The 20791-nt window shown below is 44.8% G+C and overlaps 1 protein-coding gene across 1 annotated transcript in view; it reads left to right on the top strand.

Annotated features, from left to right (window-relative positions):
- USP43 (ubiquitin specific peptidase 43) overlaps positions 1-20791 on the top strand; it is a 60486-nt gene that overhangs the window by 20070 nt on the left and 19625 nt on the right. Inside the window, exons 4-9 of the mRNA XM_054571250.1 lie at positions 6691-6783; positions 8213-8348; positions 11566-11701; positions 12952-13087; positions 14844-14964; positions 17173-17276. Coding sequence (XP_054427225.1) covers positions 6691-6783; positions 8213-8348; positions 11566-11701; positions 12952-13087; positions 14844-14964; positions 17173-17276 — 726 coding nt within the window. The remainder of the gene's footprint in view (positions 1-6690; positions 6784-8212; positions 8349-11565; positions 11702-12951; positions 13088-14843; positions 14965-17172; positions 17277-20791) is intronic.

Genomic DNA, 20791 nt, shown 5'->3' with positions numbered 1-20791 from the left:
GTTCATGCTAAAAGAAGTGTTGGCGACAGCTAAATAGACCTGCTCTGCGCTTGATCATCTGTAGTAAAGAAAAAACAGTATCTAGGGGTGTCTATGGGGCGAGGGTTTTCCAGGTCCAAGAAGTGACTTTCTGCAGCGGTCCGTGGGGGCGGCTCCGCGCTCGGGCCCCTGAGCAGCGGTCCCTGCTGGATCCTTCTCCACCTTCCTCTCCACATGGGAGGGCTTGCCTGGCGTGGAAAGTCCCCCTGCGATAAAGTTGAAAGCGGGGAGAGGTATTATGGGTAATTCAGAGGCTGTGTTCACCAAGGCGCTCCCCCCGCCACTGCCCCGTTTGGGGAGCTGAGTATTTGACTCTGGCTGGAGGGCAGATGGAGGGGTGAGGTGGATGTGCCGGAGACATGGCCCAGAGGGAAGGCAGCCAGCTGTTCTCTGCGATGATGACCCGCAGCTAAAACATCTGCAGGCTTCGTAACCTCGGACTGGTGCTTTCTGGGAGTTTTGGCTGAAGGAGGGAGCGTGTGTATGCATGTGTGTGGGTGCGTGTGTCTCTCTGTGTTGCTCATCATTTTATTTCCAGACACTGGTCCCCATCTCGGGCAGCTCTCCCTCCTACACAGGTGATGCCGTAGAAGGCTTTCCCAGGACAGATCCCGCAGAGGTGACAGCTTGCTTATGTAACTATCGTTGCCATAACTCTTGGTGGTGTAGCCATGAGTTCGGTGACCAGGAAGCAGGCGAGCTGGCCAGGTTGGAGGTGGGGACTGTGTATTGGCAGCCGTGAGAGGTCAGAGTGGTGAAAGGTGCAGAGTCGGAGCCTGGGGCTCATTTCTGGCATTTGTCCCTGGGGGAGGCAAAGGGCAGGGCTGAGGCTCGGTGGCAGGGGACTGGGTTGGCTTTATAGCTGAAGCAGTCGGAGCGGAGAAGGAACGCCTTAGGGAGAGCGCACACTGAAGGCCAGTGGGCTGGCTTCCTGGCCCTGTCCCCTGTGATGGGTGGGGGGACGTCAGGACAGGACTGTGAGTGCTCTGGCAGGTGCCAGAACCAACCCCTCAGGCCACATTGGAGGTGTAGCTGGAGCCTGGTAGCTTCTGGAGTTTTCTGTAAAAGTGACACCGCCCCTCTCTTCGCCTGGTGTGTTGCTCCCACTCTGTCCTTCTCGCTCATCCTTGGAGAAACAGGTGTTTTTCACATCCTTTCTGTAGTTAATAGCAAATGCCATGTTTTCTTCATCCTTTAAAGATAAAATTAGACCTTCGTATGTTTCTTTTCCAAACCACACATCTCTTGCTTCCTGACGGAGATTTTGTGGCTCAGTATAAAGACCGATGACCCAATTTAATGGGGTGCAACCCTCAAGGAAAATGCAGGCTAGCTTAGTTTTAGTAGGTTTGAAAAAAAAAATAAGTCAAAGAAAAAATATTCCTTTTCATTTGTTTGCTTAAAGGTGAAACAGGGATTTGGAAATTTCCCAACAACAAAAATACATTCTTTGGGCTTCTGTGATGTTTAGGTACTGACAGGTGAAGATGGAAGAGAAACGTGGCAGCAGAGGACACCCCACAATGTCAGGTCCCCCCGATGGCAGGAGCTTGTTGTTTCTGATACAATCTTTTACCAAACCATTACCATGGTTTTCCAGAAGGGAAATCTCTCAGAGACAGTGAGAGTGATTGAACATTTAATGCTTGGGCCCATTTTCAAAAATGAAGGTTGCCATTCTGTTCTCTCGTGTCTGGGAGAGCCGACTTACTACGAACAGATCACTTGGGGGTCACCTTAGGCAGCACCCAGGGTTTCTTGCCTGTCTCTCTCTTTTTCTTTTTTAAATTTTGTTTGCTTAACAGGAATCCAACCAAGCAGGACAGATGCTTTCCACAGAGCCAGGAAACCTGGTTTTTATACTAATTGCCATTGGTTTCCCCTGGGGCTGTCTAGTGGAGGGAGCACAGTCTGCCTGCGGGGTATTGCTCCGTGTTCTCAAGGACGTTAATAGAGACTTTGGGATTAAGAAATGTAGCATCCAGAGATCCCTTAGATCTCAGAGGAAATGATGAATTACATGATCAAGGAAATAAATTGGAGCACCCATGTAGAATATAAAAGTTGTGCTTCACTTTCAAGGTACCAAAATGAGAGAGCGTTTAATTTAAAAGAGTTTAAAGACCATGTGCCCTGGCTGGTATGGCTCAGTGGGTTGGGCATTGTTCCACAAAGCAAAAGGCCGCCAGTTTGATTCCGGTCAGGGCACTTGCCTGGGTTGCAGGCTGGTCTCCTCCGGTTGGGGGTGTGAGAGAGGCAACCGATTGATGTTTTTCTCTTTCTCCCTTCTCTTTCTCTCTCTCAAATAAATAAATAAAAAATAAATAAATAAAAGAGTTTAAAGACTATAAGTAAACTGTGTGTTTACCTACTCTAAAGCAATTGATGCCTCACTCACTTATACCAAAGACTGCAGGGGCTATGATGAGCACAGACTCTGGAAACTGAGCCTTGCTCTGCCTCTTAAGAGCTGTGTGTCCCTGGGCAAGTTACTTAACCTCTCTGTGCTTCAGTTTTCTCCTTTGTAAAAATGGGGATAATCCTGGGTTTTATGGGTAGTACATGGGTTAATACATGTACAATGCTCAGAATAATGCCCAGTCCATAGTAAATGCTATTTCATTGGTAGCTATTACCATTAGCCGTGATTTTCTGAGCTTTGTTTCATCATTGATCCAATAAGGAGGGTGGTCCACATCAGTGGTCCCCCAACCCTCTGCACCGGCTGAACACTTCCCCTAAGGAAGTTTTAAACTTTCGAAGCCTGTGCCTCCCCCTGCTTTCTTTGAAACAAATTTTTGGGGAGAATCAAGATGGCGGAGGAGTGAGTGGAAGTTACACTGACCTCCTCCCAGGACCAACCTGGAATTACAACTAAATTGTGAAGAAATCACCTGGAACAAACAACTGAACAATAGTGAGAGAGTAGCCTTGTAACCTAAGAGACAGAAGAATAGGCTTTAGCACAACCTAATTGGTAAGGAGTGTGGTAGAGACTCAAGAAGGCAGGTGGGGCACCCACGGGCGCCAGCACCAGAGGGATATTGAAACGGCCAGTTGGATCCCCCTGAGAAGAGCGGGGTCTAAACCAAAAGTGGGGATCTCCAGACTACAGCACCAGAGCCCAGAAAGCACACAGATAACCAGCTGTGAAAAGCAGCAGGGTTGCTCTCTGCCAAAGGCAGGTGGCTGGAGACGCAGGGAAACATTTAAAGGTCCAATGCATAAATTTTTATTTGCAGCCAGTTACTCTGGTCTCCGGCAAAGGCGGGGGCAGAGTGGGCTGGAGATGCCTGGGGAGAGACTAGGGAAGGAGGGTTTGGGAGAGAACTGAGAGAGTAGCTGGTGGGATCTCGGTGCTGACTCATCCCCCATGAGGCAGCAGCCGTCTTGCTCAGGCAGAGACCACTCCTCTAAGTGGCAGCAGCATGAGAGGACCCAATAACCCCATCCCCAGGAGGGACTCTGCACCTCCCTGAGCTGTCTAGGCTGGTCTGCTGAGTGCAAAGTGACTAGATTAACAGCTGAAGGAGACAGCCACAACAGTAGATTCCTGGAAGTCTCGTACAGACTGCCTAAGGTCAGACAGGGACAACATCTGACATTATCAGAGGCAGATCCAGAAAGAAAAAACAGCAGTCTCCTACTATAGAAGTTCATACCACAAAGTCAGGAAATCAAGACATATCAATTTAAGAAGCAGAAGCAAAAAAGAAGAGTCTCACAAATAATGGGAAGACAAAGAAATACGCCCCAATTGAAGGGAAAGGAAGAATCTCCACAAAGAGAACTAAATGATATAGAGGCAAGTAAATTGTTAGATATTCAGTTCCAAACAATGGTCTAAGGAAGCTCAATGAGCTCAGTGAGCTCAAAGAGAATTACAAAAAACTACAGAGAAACTACGAGGAACTTACTGCAAACTATATCAGCATGAAAAAGGACATAGAAACTATCAATAAGAGACCAGAAGAAATGAAGAATACAATTTCTGAATTGAAGAACACAGAAGAAAGAATCAAAAGTAGGCCAGATGAAGCTGAGGACTGAATCACTGAGCTGGAGGGTAAGGTAAAAAAAAAAAAAGCTCCCAGAAAGAGCAAGAAAATGAAAAAAGACTCAAAGAGAATGAAGAGGCATTTAGGGAAATGCAGGACAACCTGAAACATAATAATATCCGTATAACAGGGATACTAGAAGGAGAAAAGTATGAAGAAGGGATAGAGAACCTGTTTGAAAAAGTAATGATGGAAAAGTTCCCTAATTGGAGGAGAGAAAGAGTTGCACAAGTCCAGGAAGCACAGAGGGTCCCCTTCAAGAGGAACCCAATGAGGCCCACTCCAAGACACATCATCACTAAAATGGCAGCTATCAAAGACAAACAGAGAATCCTAAAGGCAGCAAGGGAGAAAGAGGTAGGAACATATAATGGAGCCCCGATATGGCTAGCAGCTGGCTAACAGAAACACTACAAGCCAGTAAGGAATGACAAGAAATATTCCAAGTCATGAAAAACAAAGGCCTGCAACCAAGACTGCTCTACCCAGCAAGGCTCTCAATTAAAATGGAAGGTGAAATGAGTTTCCCAGACAAAAGAAGGCTAAAAGAATACACCTCCACCAAACCAGCATTGCAAAATATGCTAATGGGGCTGCTTGAAGAAGATGAAGAAAAAGAATCTATGAATACCCAGTTCCTTTCACAGTTGCCAATATTTTTTAATACTTATTCATCTGATTGTGACAATGATGTTATTTTAATTGTTCCTTTACTATTTGTTGAAACTAAACCTGTTTTTGTATATTTTTTGTCTATTTCTATTATTTTTAAAAAGCTTTAAATAACTTTTTGGTATTCTTTATCCATTTATTGATTAAAGGTTTGTAGAATTTTTTTCCCTAAAAAAATAAAACACAACTATTAACCCTTTTTTAGATGTGTGGCAAATACTTTCCCATTCCATTACTTGTCCTTTAACTTTCTTTATATTTATATTACTCTTTAGTCTTAAATGTTTAATATAGTCATATTGTCAATATTTTACTTTATAGCTTCTGGGTTTGAATATTTTACTTCAGGGTAAGAAAAATATTAATTTGTGTTTTCTCCTAAAACTCCTTAGATTCTACACATTGATTTTTAACTCACCTGAATTTTTCTGGTATAATGTGTGAAACAGAGCTCCGTATTTATTTTATTTCAAGTCATAGTGGTCCATGTACCTTATTTGTTGAATAAGCCTTATTTTACCCATTGATTTGAAATAACTTAAGCATATATTACATTGTTCGATGTACATGTTTGCCTCTAGAATGCTCATTATATTTCATTGATCTACTTGATTATTTCTGTGCTGGTGTCATGTTTTAATAGCTGAGACTTTATAATGGTTTTAAATTTTTTAATATTTTATAATTGACTTTGACATTTTAAAAAATAAAGTCAATCTGCATTTAAGAAAGGAAGGAAGGAAGGAAGAAAGAAAGAAAAAAAAGAAAAATGGGACTCCTACCTATTGCGACAACATGGATGGAACCAGAGAATATTGTGCTAAGTGAAATAAGCCAGTTGGTGAAAGACAAATACCATATGATCTCACCTATAAGTGGACTCTATTCAACAAAATAAGCTAATGAACAAAATAATCCACAGGCATGGAAACATGGAGCAGACTGAAAGTGACCAGAGGGGATGGGGAAAGAGGACAATGGTAGAAAGAAGGGGAAGGGACTAGACAAAGAACATGTACAAATGACCCATGGACATGGACAACAGAGTGGGAATTGACTGTGGGAGAGGGGGGCGGGGTGGGATGGGTGGAGGAGGGTCAAGGGGGAAAAATTGAGACAAGTGTAATAGAATAAACATGATTTTAAAAAACCAAATTCTTTAGGAGTAGGGCCTGGACATCTGCATTTGAAAAAAAAAAAGCTTCCTACCTGGTTCTGGGGCATAGTGAGCCTGAGAACCAAGGGGATAGATGGTCCTGAGACCCTCCAGCTTGCACGTTGGCGCACGAGGCTTCTGTCTGGAAGGGTTCCAGCTTCCTTCCCATACATAGTGCACTGATAATGTGATTAAACTGTTTTCCTTTTTAAGAAAATTGAGGTGAATGTCTCATAACACAACATCAACCATTTTAAAGTGTACGGTTCCGGGACAAGTCCACTGTCGGTGCTGCCCAGCCACAGCTCTCTCTAGCTCCCAGACCCTTTCATTGCGCCGGTGGAAACCCCGGTGCCAGTGAGCGGGCACTGCCCGTCCTCCCTCGTTCTGGATATTCCCTAGAAATGAAATCAGGACATATGTGACCTGCTGTGTTTGACCTCCGTCGCCCGGCTGACTGTGCTTAAGCCTCAGCCACGGTATAGCATGTCAGGACTTCGTGGCCGCGTAACAAGCCAATCCTGTGTGAATACCGCATTTTGTTTACCCGTCTATTCCTTGGACATTTGGGTTGTTTTCACCCTTTCACTATTGGGACTAATGCTGCTATGAACTTTTGTATAAGGTGTTTATTTGAATAGCTTTTTTCAATTCTTTTGAGTATTTACCTGGAAGTAGAATTTCAATGGTAATTCTGTATTTAATTTCTTTGAGTGCCCCTAGACCGTTTGTGTGATTAAACTTTAACTCTTTTTGTCCTCACAGGTCTTCCTTGACTTGTCCCCACTGCCTGAAGCAGAGCAACACCTTCGATCCTTTCCTGTGTGTGTCACTACCCATCCCCTTGCGCCAGACGAGGTGTGTGGGCATCGTGCCCAGTGGACTTGACTTCCTCACTCCTTATTGGGATCCTTCTGGTTTTGCATCTGCAATTGCCTCTCTTTTGCTTCTCAGTCACTGTTTCTCTAGAAAGAAGCCTTATGGCTGGGTGCCATTCAGTTACTGAATGTGACAATTAAAATGAAAGGTTACTGTGCTTCTTTTTTTGCTGAAGAAGGGATTATAAACCGTGCTTTTGTTCGTCAGCGCCAGGCTATGCCTTTGGCCCCTGCAGAAGCTGGTGCAGGCCAATGGGTACCACTCAGTCAGACTGGCAAACCAGAGAAAATCTGTTACCACCTGCTTTGTCATACTTTGTCATGCTTTATTTCTAATCCTTTCCCCTTTTTTTGGTGAGGGTGTAGGAAAAGGTTTATCGGAGAGGCAAAGAAAAAGGAAAATGGTTAGAGGAGGAGATGAGAGAAAGAGAAAGGAGGCGTTAGGATCGGGTAAGAGCCACGGTGGGGCCCAGCTCTGTAAAAGTGAGCAGCACATGGTGCAGGCTTCCGAGAAGCCCCACTTAACAAGTGGCCTTAAGGCAACTGGCCAGTGTCAGCATCCCGGAAGTTGAGTGACCTCTGAGATGGGGCGCCTCCACTGCCATCAAGACAGTGGCGCTTCTCCCATGTGTCCCCCCTCAGGAAATACCATTTCTCTTGCGTCTTCAGGACACAGCTGAAGGCATGGCAGCCTCCTAAAGCCGGTCCTGGCCACTTAGCCCCTTTCTGCTCTGAACTCCTGTGCTGCTGAGAGGCCAGGCCACAAGCACAACACAGGCTTAGCCTGTCTCCAGTGACACCATCAGAGGGTGCCAACTGGTAGATGCGAGTTAAGGTTCCTGGCTTGACGCGGTGTAGCACCTTGGTTGGGACCCCTGGCTCTGGGGCCAGAAGGCCTCGATTCCAATCCCAGCTCTATAAATTAGCTGTGTGAATTGGGTAATTACTGCAGGGTAGGATAGGAGAAACGGGTGCTGGAGGGGTGAGGCCTGGCGTACGGTGGAGACAGCGGAGGTGGGACCAGCAAAAGGCCCTGTCCCATTACCGAGGGAGAATTTCAATAAGGAAACGAAGGCAGAATCATACCGAAGAAGAAGCTTGACTGCTTTACTTCTCAAACTTCAAAATATATTTTTAGTTAAGGTTATCTATTTAATAAACAGAACCTGAAGACCATAGGTCTGTATTGTGATTATTTACCTTTTATTTTTAATTTGCTGGAAAAGTACTCCACTGATTCCTTCGGAGAATTGGCTCTCCAGTGCCACCTGGTGACAGCGTACCTCAAATGCAGTGACCCAACTTGGGAGCAGCGATAAGGCCAAGTGCTGAACCCGGGCTAATGTCTGTGGTGTTGGTAACAGTTCACATCAGTCCTTTACAGATGTGGACTCTCTCCTATTTTTCAGATTCTTGAGTGTCACCTTGGTCTTCCCCTCTAAGAGCCCGCGGTTCCTGCGGGTTGGCCTGGCCGTGCCGATCCTCAGCACAGTGGCAACCCTGAGGAGGATGGTGGCAGAGGAAGGCGGCGTCCCTGTGGATGAGGTATGATGGGACTGCAGGGAGCTTGGGCGCTGGATGACGAAATGCGAACCGAGCCAGCCGCCTAGGTTGTTGAGGCTAATTTCTGGTTCCCCGGGGACTCCAGCGTGATTCCCGAGTTTCTGTTTGATGAGTAGTCCCTGGTGTCTGTGATGGCCAGGCGTGGCCTGTCCGGGCACTGCCACGGGGTAACCAGAAAAAGGCACTGCCTTTGTCTTCCAAGAAGCTGGTAACGATCGCAGTCACAGTAATTCCAGTAATAGCTGTGCCTCAGGAGTGCTTAGCAGGTGCTGGGTACTGCTCTATGAACTTTATATTCGTAGTCAATGCAATTCTCTCAACCATCCCCTGAAGCACTGGGTTGGCCAAAAAGTTTGTTTAGCTAAACAAACTTTTTTCCTCTATGATGGCTCTAGTAGTGCTTAGGTGCTTTTAACTTCATTTGAAACAATTTTGTTAGATTGCATTGTGACAGCTGTCCTATCAGTGTGCATTAAAAAAAACACTTCGAAATTGGTGAATTTTTGTGCAGCCATTTTAATATCGAAGATGGAAGAAAATATGCAACACTTTCGGCGCGTTATACTTTATTATTTCAAGAATGGTAAAAACGCAACTGAAATGCTAAATATTTGTGCTTTGTATGGAGAAGGTGCTGTGACTGATTGAATGTGTCAGAAGTGGTTTGCGAAGTTTCTTGGCACTATTGACATTTTGGCCAAATTTGCTGTGGGGCTCTCTTACACATTGTCTTACCCCTGGTTCTATCCACTAGAAGCCAATAGCTGGAGGTAATCGGTGTACTCAAAATATCCAACTTAATAAAGTTCTTGGTGAAAATGAAAAATGTGTCTTTTATGGAAAAAAACCAAACGGACTTTTTGGCCAACCCAATAGATATTATAATTGTCCTCATTTACCAATGAGCAAAGAAGGCGCGTTGAGAGGGTGAGTGTCTTGTCCAGGGTCACAGAACTGGTAAGTGGCTGAGCCAGGAGTTGAACACAGATGGTTTGATTTCGGAGCCTGAGCCACTATTCTAAACCTTACACCCAAGAATATAAGCCAGGATTCTGAGGGGACAGTATGTGAAATATGAGGACCACTGAGGAACCCGAGGCTGTGTAACATGATGTGAGGGGAGGTTCGGGAGAAAGTGGGACGGGCTGTGCTCTGCAGACTGGGTTCCCTGTGACTTTGCACCCCCACCCCTACCAGGAAAGGGCGGGTAGAGGTGATGGTGGTGAAAATCAGTGTGGCAGGAAGGGAAGGGCTCAGAATGGGGTTCTAATTGTAATTCAGTCACTTTCTAGTTTTCTGAGCTTGGACAAAGTAATTGGTCCCCTGTTTCTTCAATTGTGAAATGGATGACCTGATGACCTCCTGTTTTTTTTCCATATTAAAAAATATTTTTAACTTTTTTGTTAAGGCATAACACACACACAATAAAGTGTACATGCCTTAAGGTTAAAATTTGTCGAATTTTTACATGCATATACGTTGATGTGCATGTAACCACCATGATTACTGAGCCCTTCTCTACCCCAGCGGGCTTCTTCCTGCCCCGATCCAATCCACCCCTCTGACGTCTACAGTCATTTTTATGAAGATCTCAAGTGGGTAAAAATGTGTGTATCTTGCCTAGTAAACTCAAAGTACTCTAGGGAGATCTATTGAGAGAATGAGAGAGAGTAGGAGAGTTGGTGAGAGTCTTGGGAAAAAAAATGTCAATAATGAAAGATCAAAGTCTGGGAGGGAGAGTTTGAATAATTAAGAGAGTAAAAGGACTCAGGAATTTGAGAGAGGTGATATGTTTGTTCTGGGGGATACATATCATATGGGATTCCTGAGTGCAAGACTGGGCGCTGTGATTGGCACTTAAAATCTATTTTGATATTTAGTTTTAACTGGCCATTTTATGCCATGTATATTATTATGATCATGGACGTATTTCGACTTATTTTATGCTTCCTACTTATCCTGCTTTTCCTTTGTTCCTTTTTCACTCCTTTACTGCTTCTTTTGCATTGAGAAATTTTTCTTCATTTCATCTCTTCAGGTTTGGGACATATACATTATATTTTTATGTTCTTACTGATTATCATTAAGATGTCAACATGTGTAATTAACAAAGTCTTATGCGAATTTTACCGAGCAACACAAGGATCTTGGCATGCTTTAATTTCCTTTGTACCTTTTCAATTAAGATATTACTCTAGGTGGATAATACTTCGTACCTGTTATCCCTGGTTGTAGCAGTAATGTAGTAGTTGTTACGGGTTTAATGTAGTCAATGCACATTTACATTTACCAGTGTTTACCATTTTTTGGGGGGGCTCATCATTTAAACTCAAGTTTTCCTTCTAGATTCAATTTTTTTAAACCCTGAAATTTATCTTTTAAAAGAGAATTTTTAGCCCGTGTGTCTTGAATGGCATGTGTGTGCTGAGAAGTTGATGCCTGCAGCCCTTGACGCAACAGAGCTGGGTGTGGGGCAGCCAGGCCCCTCAAGGCGGTCGCCCCTCTTTTCCTGAACAAAACCAGCTGCGTCTGCTTACTCAGCGTTCCATCATGGATGTCATATTGTAAAGAAGCTGGCAATACGCTTTAGATTTATTAAGTTCTTTCAGTGGAGATCTGTTAGTGGTAAACACTCCCACTTTTTGTATTTCTGAAGAAGACTTTATTTTATGCTCATCTTGCATGATGCATTAGCTGAGCATTAAACTTCAGATTTTCAACTTTCTCCCCCCCCCTTCCCTAGGGCAGTTTCATATTCTATTGTTGCAGTTCAGATGTCTGTGTTCAATCTAATTGTTATACCTGTGCTTTAGTGCTAAAAATAAATAGTATTTCTCACTAGCTAGAAGGGAGGATAGGATAAAAGAGAGGTTTAAGCCTATTAGCCAATTTTATTTTATTATTTTTATAAAAATTCAAATTACATTTCACAGTCAATATCTTTTTTAGTTTCAGGTGTACAGCATAATGGTTAGACATTTATTCAACGTACGAGGTGATCCCGCATAAGTCTAGTACCCATCTGACATGGTACATAGTTATTACAAAGTTATTGACTATGTTCCCTATGGTGTACTTTGCATCTCTGTGACTATTTTGTAACTGCAAATTTGTACTTCTTAATCCCTTCACTCTTAGATTTCTCATTTGTTAAATTCCCTTGAGAAATCAAGGTGGAGAATGACCCTTCTCGTTGCAGGTGATCTTGGTTGAACTGTATCCCAGTGGACTCCAGCGGTCCTTCTTTGATGAAGAGGACCTGAACGCTATTGCCGAGGAGGACAACGTGTATGCCTTCCAAGCCCCTCCGCCAGCTGGCCAGGAGATACTCTCAGGTACAATAGTGCTTGCGTGATACGAGTTACAGGTTTGAGAAAGTGCTCATTGGGCACTAAGTCATCATAAGACACTTGAATTTTAGTACTGGGAACTATCAGGCTTATTTTACCTGACGTTCTTTGTACAGGTGGTTGATTGCTTAAAAATACTCAACTAACGCAGGGACTTTCAGGACCTTAGTGAATATCAGCGTCGTCTAGAGGCCTTTCAAGCAGATTCGTGGGCGCCTCCCTAGAGCTGCTGATGCGGCAGGCCGGGGCAGGGCCAGAGGATTTGCACGGCTAGCAAGTTCCCAGGTGGTCCTGATGCTGCTGGCCCTGAGGCTGCACTTCAATAACCTCTAGTCAGAATAGCTGTGGGGTTATCTTTGCTTTCAGACTCCAGTGGTTCAAGGTCTGTGCTTAAAGTAATTTTCTTTACAAACTGGAGCAGTAGACGGCCAAAGAGGTTATTCACTGACTTTTTGTTAAAGATTCCACTTCCCGATACTTGCCTCTCCTGAACTTTAGATTGGCTAAAATGTCCAGTTTCTGTCAGTCTTTCATTTCAGGTCAGTATACATTTTGGCCGAGTTAGCCAGGCAGGAAGGCCCATATTTGGAGCGCCATGTGCCAGTGTCACTGTTTACCCCGGGTGAATCCCGAGCCCCAGCCCCGCGTCCTCAGCCAGCCTAGGCGGCAGGCTGTGCGAACCAGGCGTCTGTGGTTCTGGGTCACCAGGGAGACTCTGGGTGCGGAATCTGGAACAGGACGCTGACCGGCCCTGAATATGTTGTAACTCCATGAAACAGACCTCATTTAAAATCCAATCGCAGGTGACACATCTGTGCCTTAAACATCAGATTTTCAGAACTGACTGCAGATCGAGGAAAGTCTGATTCTCCTACTTCCTTAAGGGTAGCAATTCTTACTGTCTCTGAGTGCTTCTTATGTTGGCTCTCTGATTAGGCAGACAGACATCCAAAATAATTTTGGAGTGTTTTTCAGATTGGCTTTGAAAAGTGTTCATTAATCCCTGCCTTCTCTTTATATTATTGGCTGAACACAACATAGATTCCCTACTAATGATAGTCTTTGTGTGCCAGGTGCCAGGTGGCCGTGAACCTTGTATCTCTTCCCCTAAAGCCCCCTAGTGTCTCCCAGCGGCGGCGGAGAGATGCTGAAAGAGAAAGAGGGCCTAGGGAAGCCAGGGTTTTGACCCAGCAAAGCAGCTCCCGCAAGAATACAAATGCAGTTTCTCTCTTCAGCTCACCCGCCTGGCCTATCCGTCTCTCCTCGCTTGGCAGCCCGTGAGGGTCAGCGACTTCCCCTGCCTGCCCATAGTGAGAGCAAGGTGCTCATCCTCTTCTGTAACTTGGTGGGGTCAGGGCAGCAGGCTAGCAGGTATGTTTAATTTCATCCTTCTTTTTACGCGTTGTATGGGGTGCGTAGACATGTACTTGGAATTCTGTCTAGAATAATTCTAATTTGATAAAATTAATGTCCATTCTCAAGGTTAATCAACTAGGAGTAGGAGATAGGGTACTTTCTGATCAAAAGAAAGCTTTTTAATGAATTTCAGGAATAATTATTATTGCTCTCACCACTATTATTTTATACCGTGTTCTAAGGCCTGGTCAATGCTGTAAGACAAGAAAAAAGAAATTGGCTGTAAGAAAAGAGGAGACACAGTTACCACTATTTGCCAATTATATCATTGTCCAGAGAACCAAGAATTTGGAAGTGATTAAAACCAATAAAAGGGTTCAGGAAAGTGACTGGTTATATAACTAATATACAAAATGAGATAGTTTTCTTATATAGTCCAAATAAAAATTTTAAGATAGTAGCTCCAATCAAACATTTTTAGATTGGTAAAATGTTTGTAAAATTTATCTATAATAATAAACTTGTAAGAATAGCCAGAAAAATATTGGGGGAGGGAAAAAGGAAGAACAGGCGTTGCTCTCTTAAAACCGAATAAGATTTTAATTATTAAAATATTGTGTTACAGGCAGAAGAATAGACACTTAAATCATTGGGACAGAACAGGCCAAAGTATATTTAAGTATTATATGATAAAAATGTAGTATTTCATATTACTAGATAGTGAATGGCTTCTTCAATATATAAGGCTGGGCTAATTGATTTATTTTTTAAGTTTATGTAATCAGTTTTTTACTTCCATCATAAATTCACGTGCATACATTCCAGGTTGGTTAGAGTGGTAAGTCATAGTAAGGGAAACCATAATATAACTTGAAGATGGTGTAGAGGCATATTTACATCTTTGACTGGGGCTATTTTAACACTTGAGGCAGAGGCTGTAAAGGAGTAGGATAACAATTCTAAACTAAAAACAAATTTGAAAAGCAAAGCACAAAGAGGAAAAATATTTATACCATGTGACAGATAAAGGATTCATATCCATCACATAAAAACTAGTTCTCAAATTAGTGAGAGGAACACTGTTAGTAAAATGAGCCTCAGAGATTAACATTAGTTCGCAGAAGAAACATAAGCTTCAGTTAAAATATTCAGCTTCATGTGCTAGTAGAAGAAATTCTGATTGCAATAGCAAGTTGCTATTCTTAACTTTTCAGATTGTTAAAGAACTTTTAAAAACTGGTACTACTCATTCTGCTTGAGGGTCAAGGGAATAGGGCCTGCGCCTCATCAATAAAGGGCTGTGGCCTGTGGAGGCAGCTGGGGAATGAACAGCTTTCACGGCCACATCTGGCATCCTCCGCATTAGAAGCTCACTGCTGTATGTTCATCAGATTGGGATATGAAAAACATCCCCAGTTATGAGAATAAATCTGATGCACAAAACCAGCAGTGCCAGCTGGGCTGGATTCCCTCTGGCTCCGGTGTTCTCCTCCTCTCCTCTTGTCTGTAGGGAAGAGAGTTTCCCAGCCAGCCGCTCATTTGGAGCCATCTGTCTTACATTGCAGTGTCTCTCCGTGGCTTTGCATCTCTGGGCCTCTCTTCACTCCCCTGTGTCTCCATTTGCAGCAGAGTTCTCAGCAATTATGTATTGTGCTTGGCGTTTAACCTTTATCCAGTGGAGAGGCGCCTTTGAGTAGAGCCTAGGCTCACAGCTGTTGGCCGCTGTTGGTTTTTCCTTTGCTACAATAACCTGGTATCCTTGGATTGTCAGGTTCGGGCCACCCTTCCTGATACGGGAAGACAGAACCATTTCCTGGGCCCAGCTCCAGCAGTGCATCCTCAGTAAGGTCCGCTGTCTGATGAAGACGGAGGCCGTGGGACAGCAGGTCAGTGTGTGTGTGTGTGTGTGTGTGTGTGTGTTGGGAGTGGCTGGGATAGAAGTAGAAAGCTATGAGTAGCTCAGAGAGACAGGAAGTTACTCCTAAGGAGTACTCACATTGTTGTATAAAACAATTTTGATTTATGTGCAAGGAAATAACCAATGGATGACCTGCAGTGTTTCACTCTCTATGGTGTTGCAAAAGACCTTTCATGGACAAAGCTTTTTTCTCATTAAATCTTAAAAAAAACACCATTGGGATAAAGAGTGAGGTTTACATTCTTCTTCTGAATTTTGTATATTTATGGATTATCATAATTCTTCCTAGAAGATAGCTCATTGTAATAAACTGTCACTTTTATGATTGGAACAAAAATTTCAAGGGACTTCAGGTGTAATTTCTGTGGAAAATGAAAACTGATGTTGATGTCAAAATATGAAAATGTAGATATTAAAATTATTTTGTCCATTTTTGGGGGGAAAAAACTGAGATAGGAACTCAAGGGAAAACATTTTTTGCCTTGCTCATTTATTTATTCTCAGGTTAGTAGTTCTCAAGTAAAAACAACATCTTCTAAATCCATTTCCTTTGGTGCCTGTAGTATCAGAAACATTTCCAATGGCTGCCTGGCACAGGTGTTGACATTTTTTTAGGGATAGGTCAGTGGCACTGAAACTTTGTTTCCCCCAACTATTCTCTTAGGAAGAACTTTTCATTTCGGGGATGCACCAAACTCATGTCAGTGGTAATTCTTTATCATTCAAGTTCCTTCGTGCTCAGGGAAAACCATACATTGAATTTAGGATTTGCACCAAGCATCCCTTTGTTCAAGACCTTCTCTGCACTTGAACCTACCATGATCTCCAAGGGATTTTGCTCTCTGTTCTGCCCAGCAGGTCTGCCACAGTGCCCCAATTAGAAGCACAAACTTCCCTCTAAGTAGGTCACAATATCTAGGAATAGCTTTAGCCTTCCCCCAAAGCCTGTGCTCCTGATGCTTGAAAGTGGGTGAAATCACTGTCGTGCGAGCGTTGAACTCAGCTAGCTTTGTTCCGTGGCTGGACACACGTGTACTTTCACCTCTGCGCCCCTACAGTCATTTTGAGTTTAGAAACCAATCAGGCAATCCAAGGTGCCAGCAAAATTCTAATACAGGTAGCCTCCAGCGTAGCTGGAGCTGCTTTTCCACGGTCACTGGTGAATGTGTGATTGGATGTGATTTTCTGCAGGAATGCTGATTCTAAATGATTGTGAGGTTCCCAGGCTAGGCAATGCATTTAACTCAGAGTGCTTTTAGCAATCTAGTCAATACTGGCTTAATGGGGTAATAATTTGGAAAGAATACATTCAGAATTCATAACATTGAGCTGAAGATGTTAAAAATAGTGAACATATGTTGGAGGCTGTAGGCAAGAATAGAGGACAGGAAAGTGTCTCTTACAAAAATGACCAATTTGCTGGATGGCCTTAATTTGCATGAATTATAAAAAAAAGAGGTTTATACCCTGGCCAGGTAGCTCAGTTGGTTGGAGCCTTGTCCTGTACACCAAAATGTTTTGGATTTGATCCCAAATCAGGGCACATACCTAGGTTGCGGGTTTGCTCCCCACTCAGGGTGCTTATGGGAGGCAACTGATTGATGTTTCTTACATCGATGTTTCTCTGTCTCTAAAATCAATTAAAAAAAACCCAAAAAAGCATATCCTCGAGTGAGGAGTAAAAAAAATTTAAAAAACCCATAGTTCATATTTCTTTATATGGCTTATTTTGAAGTGTTTATTTAGCATTTGGTATGTAAAACATAAACTAATTTGCTTTTAGATTATTGGCTCATTTTGGTAATTTGGTGATGATAATTATCTTAAAGTAAGTTCAATTACCTATTAATAACTCATTCCCATAACTGATTTGTTTTTTCCAAAGACTGTGCCAGCTTCTGTTCCAATTAAGCATGAGTTATTTAAAAACAGCATGTTTATCCTTTCAGAAAATTTGTGTGTTAAACAGTGTTAGATCACTATGTTAATAGATACAGTATGGTTCTTCAAAATCAGACGAAGCCTGCCCATCTCTAGGTTTTGAATGCTAATTGTTAAGGGAATATTCAAAATAGACTAAAAAGAAAAAGAATTACACTTTTTGAGTAACTTATCTGCACTTAAGAGTCCATTGAAATCAGCATGCACAATGGCCCACGCTTCTCTGTGCTTGTCTCGGCAGAACCCAGGGCCGCTGTTCTCCGTTCGGGTTGTGGGGCCGTCCCTGGCCTGTAGCTACTTGTCCCCACAGGACAGCCGGCCCCTCTGTCACTGGGCAGTTGACAGGTAAGGGGATGTTCCAGACTTGGTAAGAGAATGAGTGTGAGCTATTTGACTAGACTCCTTTGAGGCTAGGTATCAATAAAGTTGATGACCGTCTCAGCTGCTCTCAGTCACTTACCTCTCTAGTGTCTTCCACCGGGTTAGGTCCTTATACACATTCTCTACATGCAGCCCTTATGTCTAGTGACCTACTTGGATGGCCACTTCAAAGATGAGACACTAGGGTTCCCAGAGATCAGCTAACTTGCTCCCACTCGCATAACGAGTTAATGGCTGAAGCTGGGTTTGAACCCAGGTCAGACTGAAAAACTCAAATTCATTCAATTAGTCATGCTACTGAATTCAACCTGAATCCCCCTGCAGGGCAAGGGAGAATTTTACCACTGAACAATTGGCCCCAAACTGTGGAAGGTTGTGGCCTGTGGCTGAGGATTGAACCAGCGTGGCCATGTCTCCCGTGGTTCTGACTCCCTGACTCTCTGTGGGCCTGCACCGCAGCCTCCTGCTGGGATGGCCCCGCCGGGCAGGCTGCAGCAGCCCGGCACCCGAGAGGCAGCCTGCTCATCTCCCTCCAAGCTCTCAGTGAGGCTGCCCTGTTCCCTGGCGTGGTCTACCAAAGCTGACCGAACCCAGGGTGTAGGCGTGATATTTTGGTTTATAATAAGAGATCTATATTTGGGGTTCCCAGTTCTGGCACAGAGCTCCTGAAACCCTTGGAATTTCCTAAGTGATAGAAGCATAAAAGATGTCTTGTTATTACGCATTATAAACCCCTTTCAACCACACCCAAGTTTGTGTTAATGAGGTTACTACAGGAAAGCACCTAAGGGTGGGGGCTGGTTGCCAGGAGAACCAACCCTGTGATTAGAGGTTTGGGACTTTCAATCCCACCCCCCTGACCTTGGAGAGGGGGAGAGGGGCTGGAGGTTGAGTCTGTCCCCGGTGGCTGATGACTTAATTAATCATGACTATGTAATGGAGCCTCCATGAACACCTGGAGAACATTATTGGGGGAGCTCTGGACTGGCGAGCACACGGGGGTGTGGGGGAGGGGAGCCAGAGGATGTGGGCGCTCCCTGCCCCTTCCCACGTGCCTTGTCCTCTGCGTCTCTTCCATCTGTCTGTTCCTGAGTTATAATAAACTGGTAATCGCGTTAGTAAACTGTTTCTCTGGGTTCTGTAAGCTGCTCTGAGCAAATTAATTGAACCCAAGGAGGGCTCACCAATCTATTATTGGGTTGGTCAGAAGCACAGGTGACAACTTGGATTTGCTGTTGGTGTCTGAGGTGGGGGAGAGGGGCTGAGAGCCTTACAGGGCTGAGCCCTTCACCTGCGGGATCTGATGCTCTCTCCAGGTAGACAGGGTCGGAACTGAGGTAATTGCTTGGTGGTGTGGGAAAAAAACAAAACATTGGAACTGGTGTCAGAATCTGAATTGGTGTCATACTGTAATAGGGAAGGGCCCGTCCCTTTATAAAGGGACCAGGAATGAGGATGAGGGTGAGCCAGAAAGTTCTGTGCCCTCCACCCCACCTGCACCCTCCTTGGCTGGTAGCTGCTACACAGAGCTGGGGAGGCAGGAGAAATGTCAGCCAGGGCCTGCTTGGGTCTCACCTGAGGAGCGGGGCTGGGGGTGGGGCGGAGGCTCTGAGAAGGGCCCCCTCACTGTGCTCCGCCCTAAAGAAGAAGACTGCAACTCAGAGTGTGTTCCACAGACTCCCAGCTGATTCTATGAACCTGAGAGGAAGCATTTAAAAGCGTCAAAGCAATATGACAGAACAATTTAAAATATGATGAATATAATAATTTTTTTAAAAGTTGAACTTGTATTTTGTGTGTCTCCCCCACCCCGTTACATTTTACAAATGTATTAGTCTGCACTGGTTTGGAACCAAACCAAGGAAAGGGTCCCTCACTGCAGGTAGTTCGGGAAGCGCTAGGGACAAGTTCAGCGGCACCGCAAGTTGGCCATGCAATTTGGCCAAACGGAAGGGAGCCGGCCCCTGGGGCTCCAGCCCTTCTGGTCCCCCCGCCTCCCTCCCACCCGGCCGGTCACCGTCACCATCACCATCAGCGCCACCTCCACCGCAGACTGACCCTACCTCTACCCACCCCTCCCCCACCTCACTCTCCCTCCATTACCTCAGCATCTCCTTGTTCTCCTAGAAATTTCTTTTCTTAAAACTGTGGCAAAATACAGAAAAACATAAGTGACCACCTTAACCACTTCTACGTGGAGGACCGTTCCATGGAGTTCATAAGTGCACTCACATTGTTGTGCGAACATCACCACTGTTCATCTTCAGAGCTTTTCTTACCTTCCTAAACTGAAACTCTGCCTTCATTAATCAATAACTCCCCATTCCCCTCTCCCTCAGCCCCTGGCAACTAGTGCTCTTTCTGCCTCTATGAGTTCAACGGCTCGAGGTACCCCAGATAAGTGGACCACAGCATTTGTCCTTTTGTGGTTGCCTTATTGCATGTAGTATAATGTCTTCAAGGCTCATCCACGTTGCAGCAGGTGTCAGAATTTCCTTTCTTTATGAGGCTGGATAATGTTTCATTGTATGGATATACCATGTTTCATTTATCTCCTAGAAATTTCTTTGTGTCCTTGACGTGTTTCTCTCCCTCCCTGGGGTCCTCAAATAATGTCGGCCTCAGTGCCGCCCCACCCCCTGCATGCTCCCTCCATAGGCCACCCACCGAGTTACCTGGCCTTGGTTCTACCTACCACCCTAGGGCCCAGGGCTCTCAGCTCTCTACTTCCAGCCTAGATTTTTATCTGAGATACAGACCCACCTGGCTCACTTAAATGTCTTATAGACATGAAACCTAAATGTTTGCCAGTCTGAACTCTTCCTGGATAGGGCTTTTCTCTCTGTCTTCTGTGATTAAAGATGACCATCATCTATCTACTCAGTGACCCAAGCAGGACCGGGAACTCACCCTTGATTCCTTCTCCCATTCTCGCTGTCTTCTCACCTCTTAACGCACCGTCAAGTCTTCCTGTTCCAGATCCGGGTGGCTCCTCAGATCTGTTCCTTCCTCTTTATGACCATTGCCTGAATTGAGGTCCTCCTTATCACCTCTTGGCCGGATGCTCCAGAACCTCCGCTCTGACATACCTCCCCTTTCATCCTTCTGCTTCTATACCTAAAACCCTTTGGTGGCCCACAGGGCGGCATACAAAACCCTCCCTCCCTCTGAGGTCTGGGCTTACGCTCTCAGCGTGCAGCCCGCCCTTCTCCCCGGCTTCTGCTGTGCATTTCAGCGCATGCCCTACCCTTGGCTCGCCCTCAGCCCTCTGCCCGTACAGCCCTTTGAGCCATTCCCCTCGCCACTCACCACGTACCTGGACACCGCCTGCTCCTCCTGCAGGGTGTCTTCTCTGGGCTCCGCAGCAGCCTGGGTGCCCCTCCTCGGGGTCCCTTCAGCGCCCCCCGCGCATTACAGCCATCGTTTTGCATGTCTCTCCTGCTAGACTCTTAGCTCCTTCTGGGTAGAGACCATGTCCG

This window comes from Pteronotus mesoamericanus, unplaced genomic scaffold, assembly GCF_021234165.1.
Source record: "Pteronotus mesoamericanus isolate MK-2021 breed Mesoamerican mustached bat unplaced genomic scaffold, CSHL_Meso_final contig_22, whole genome shotgun sequence".
Classification (NCBI taxonomy): Eukaryota; Metazoa; Chordata; class Mammalia; order Chiroptera; family Mormoopidae; genus Pteronotus; species Pteronotus mesoamericanus.
Note: the sequence above shows the minus strand (reverse complement) of the source record. Positions and strands in the feature narration are given on the sequence as shown.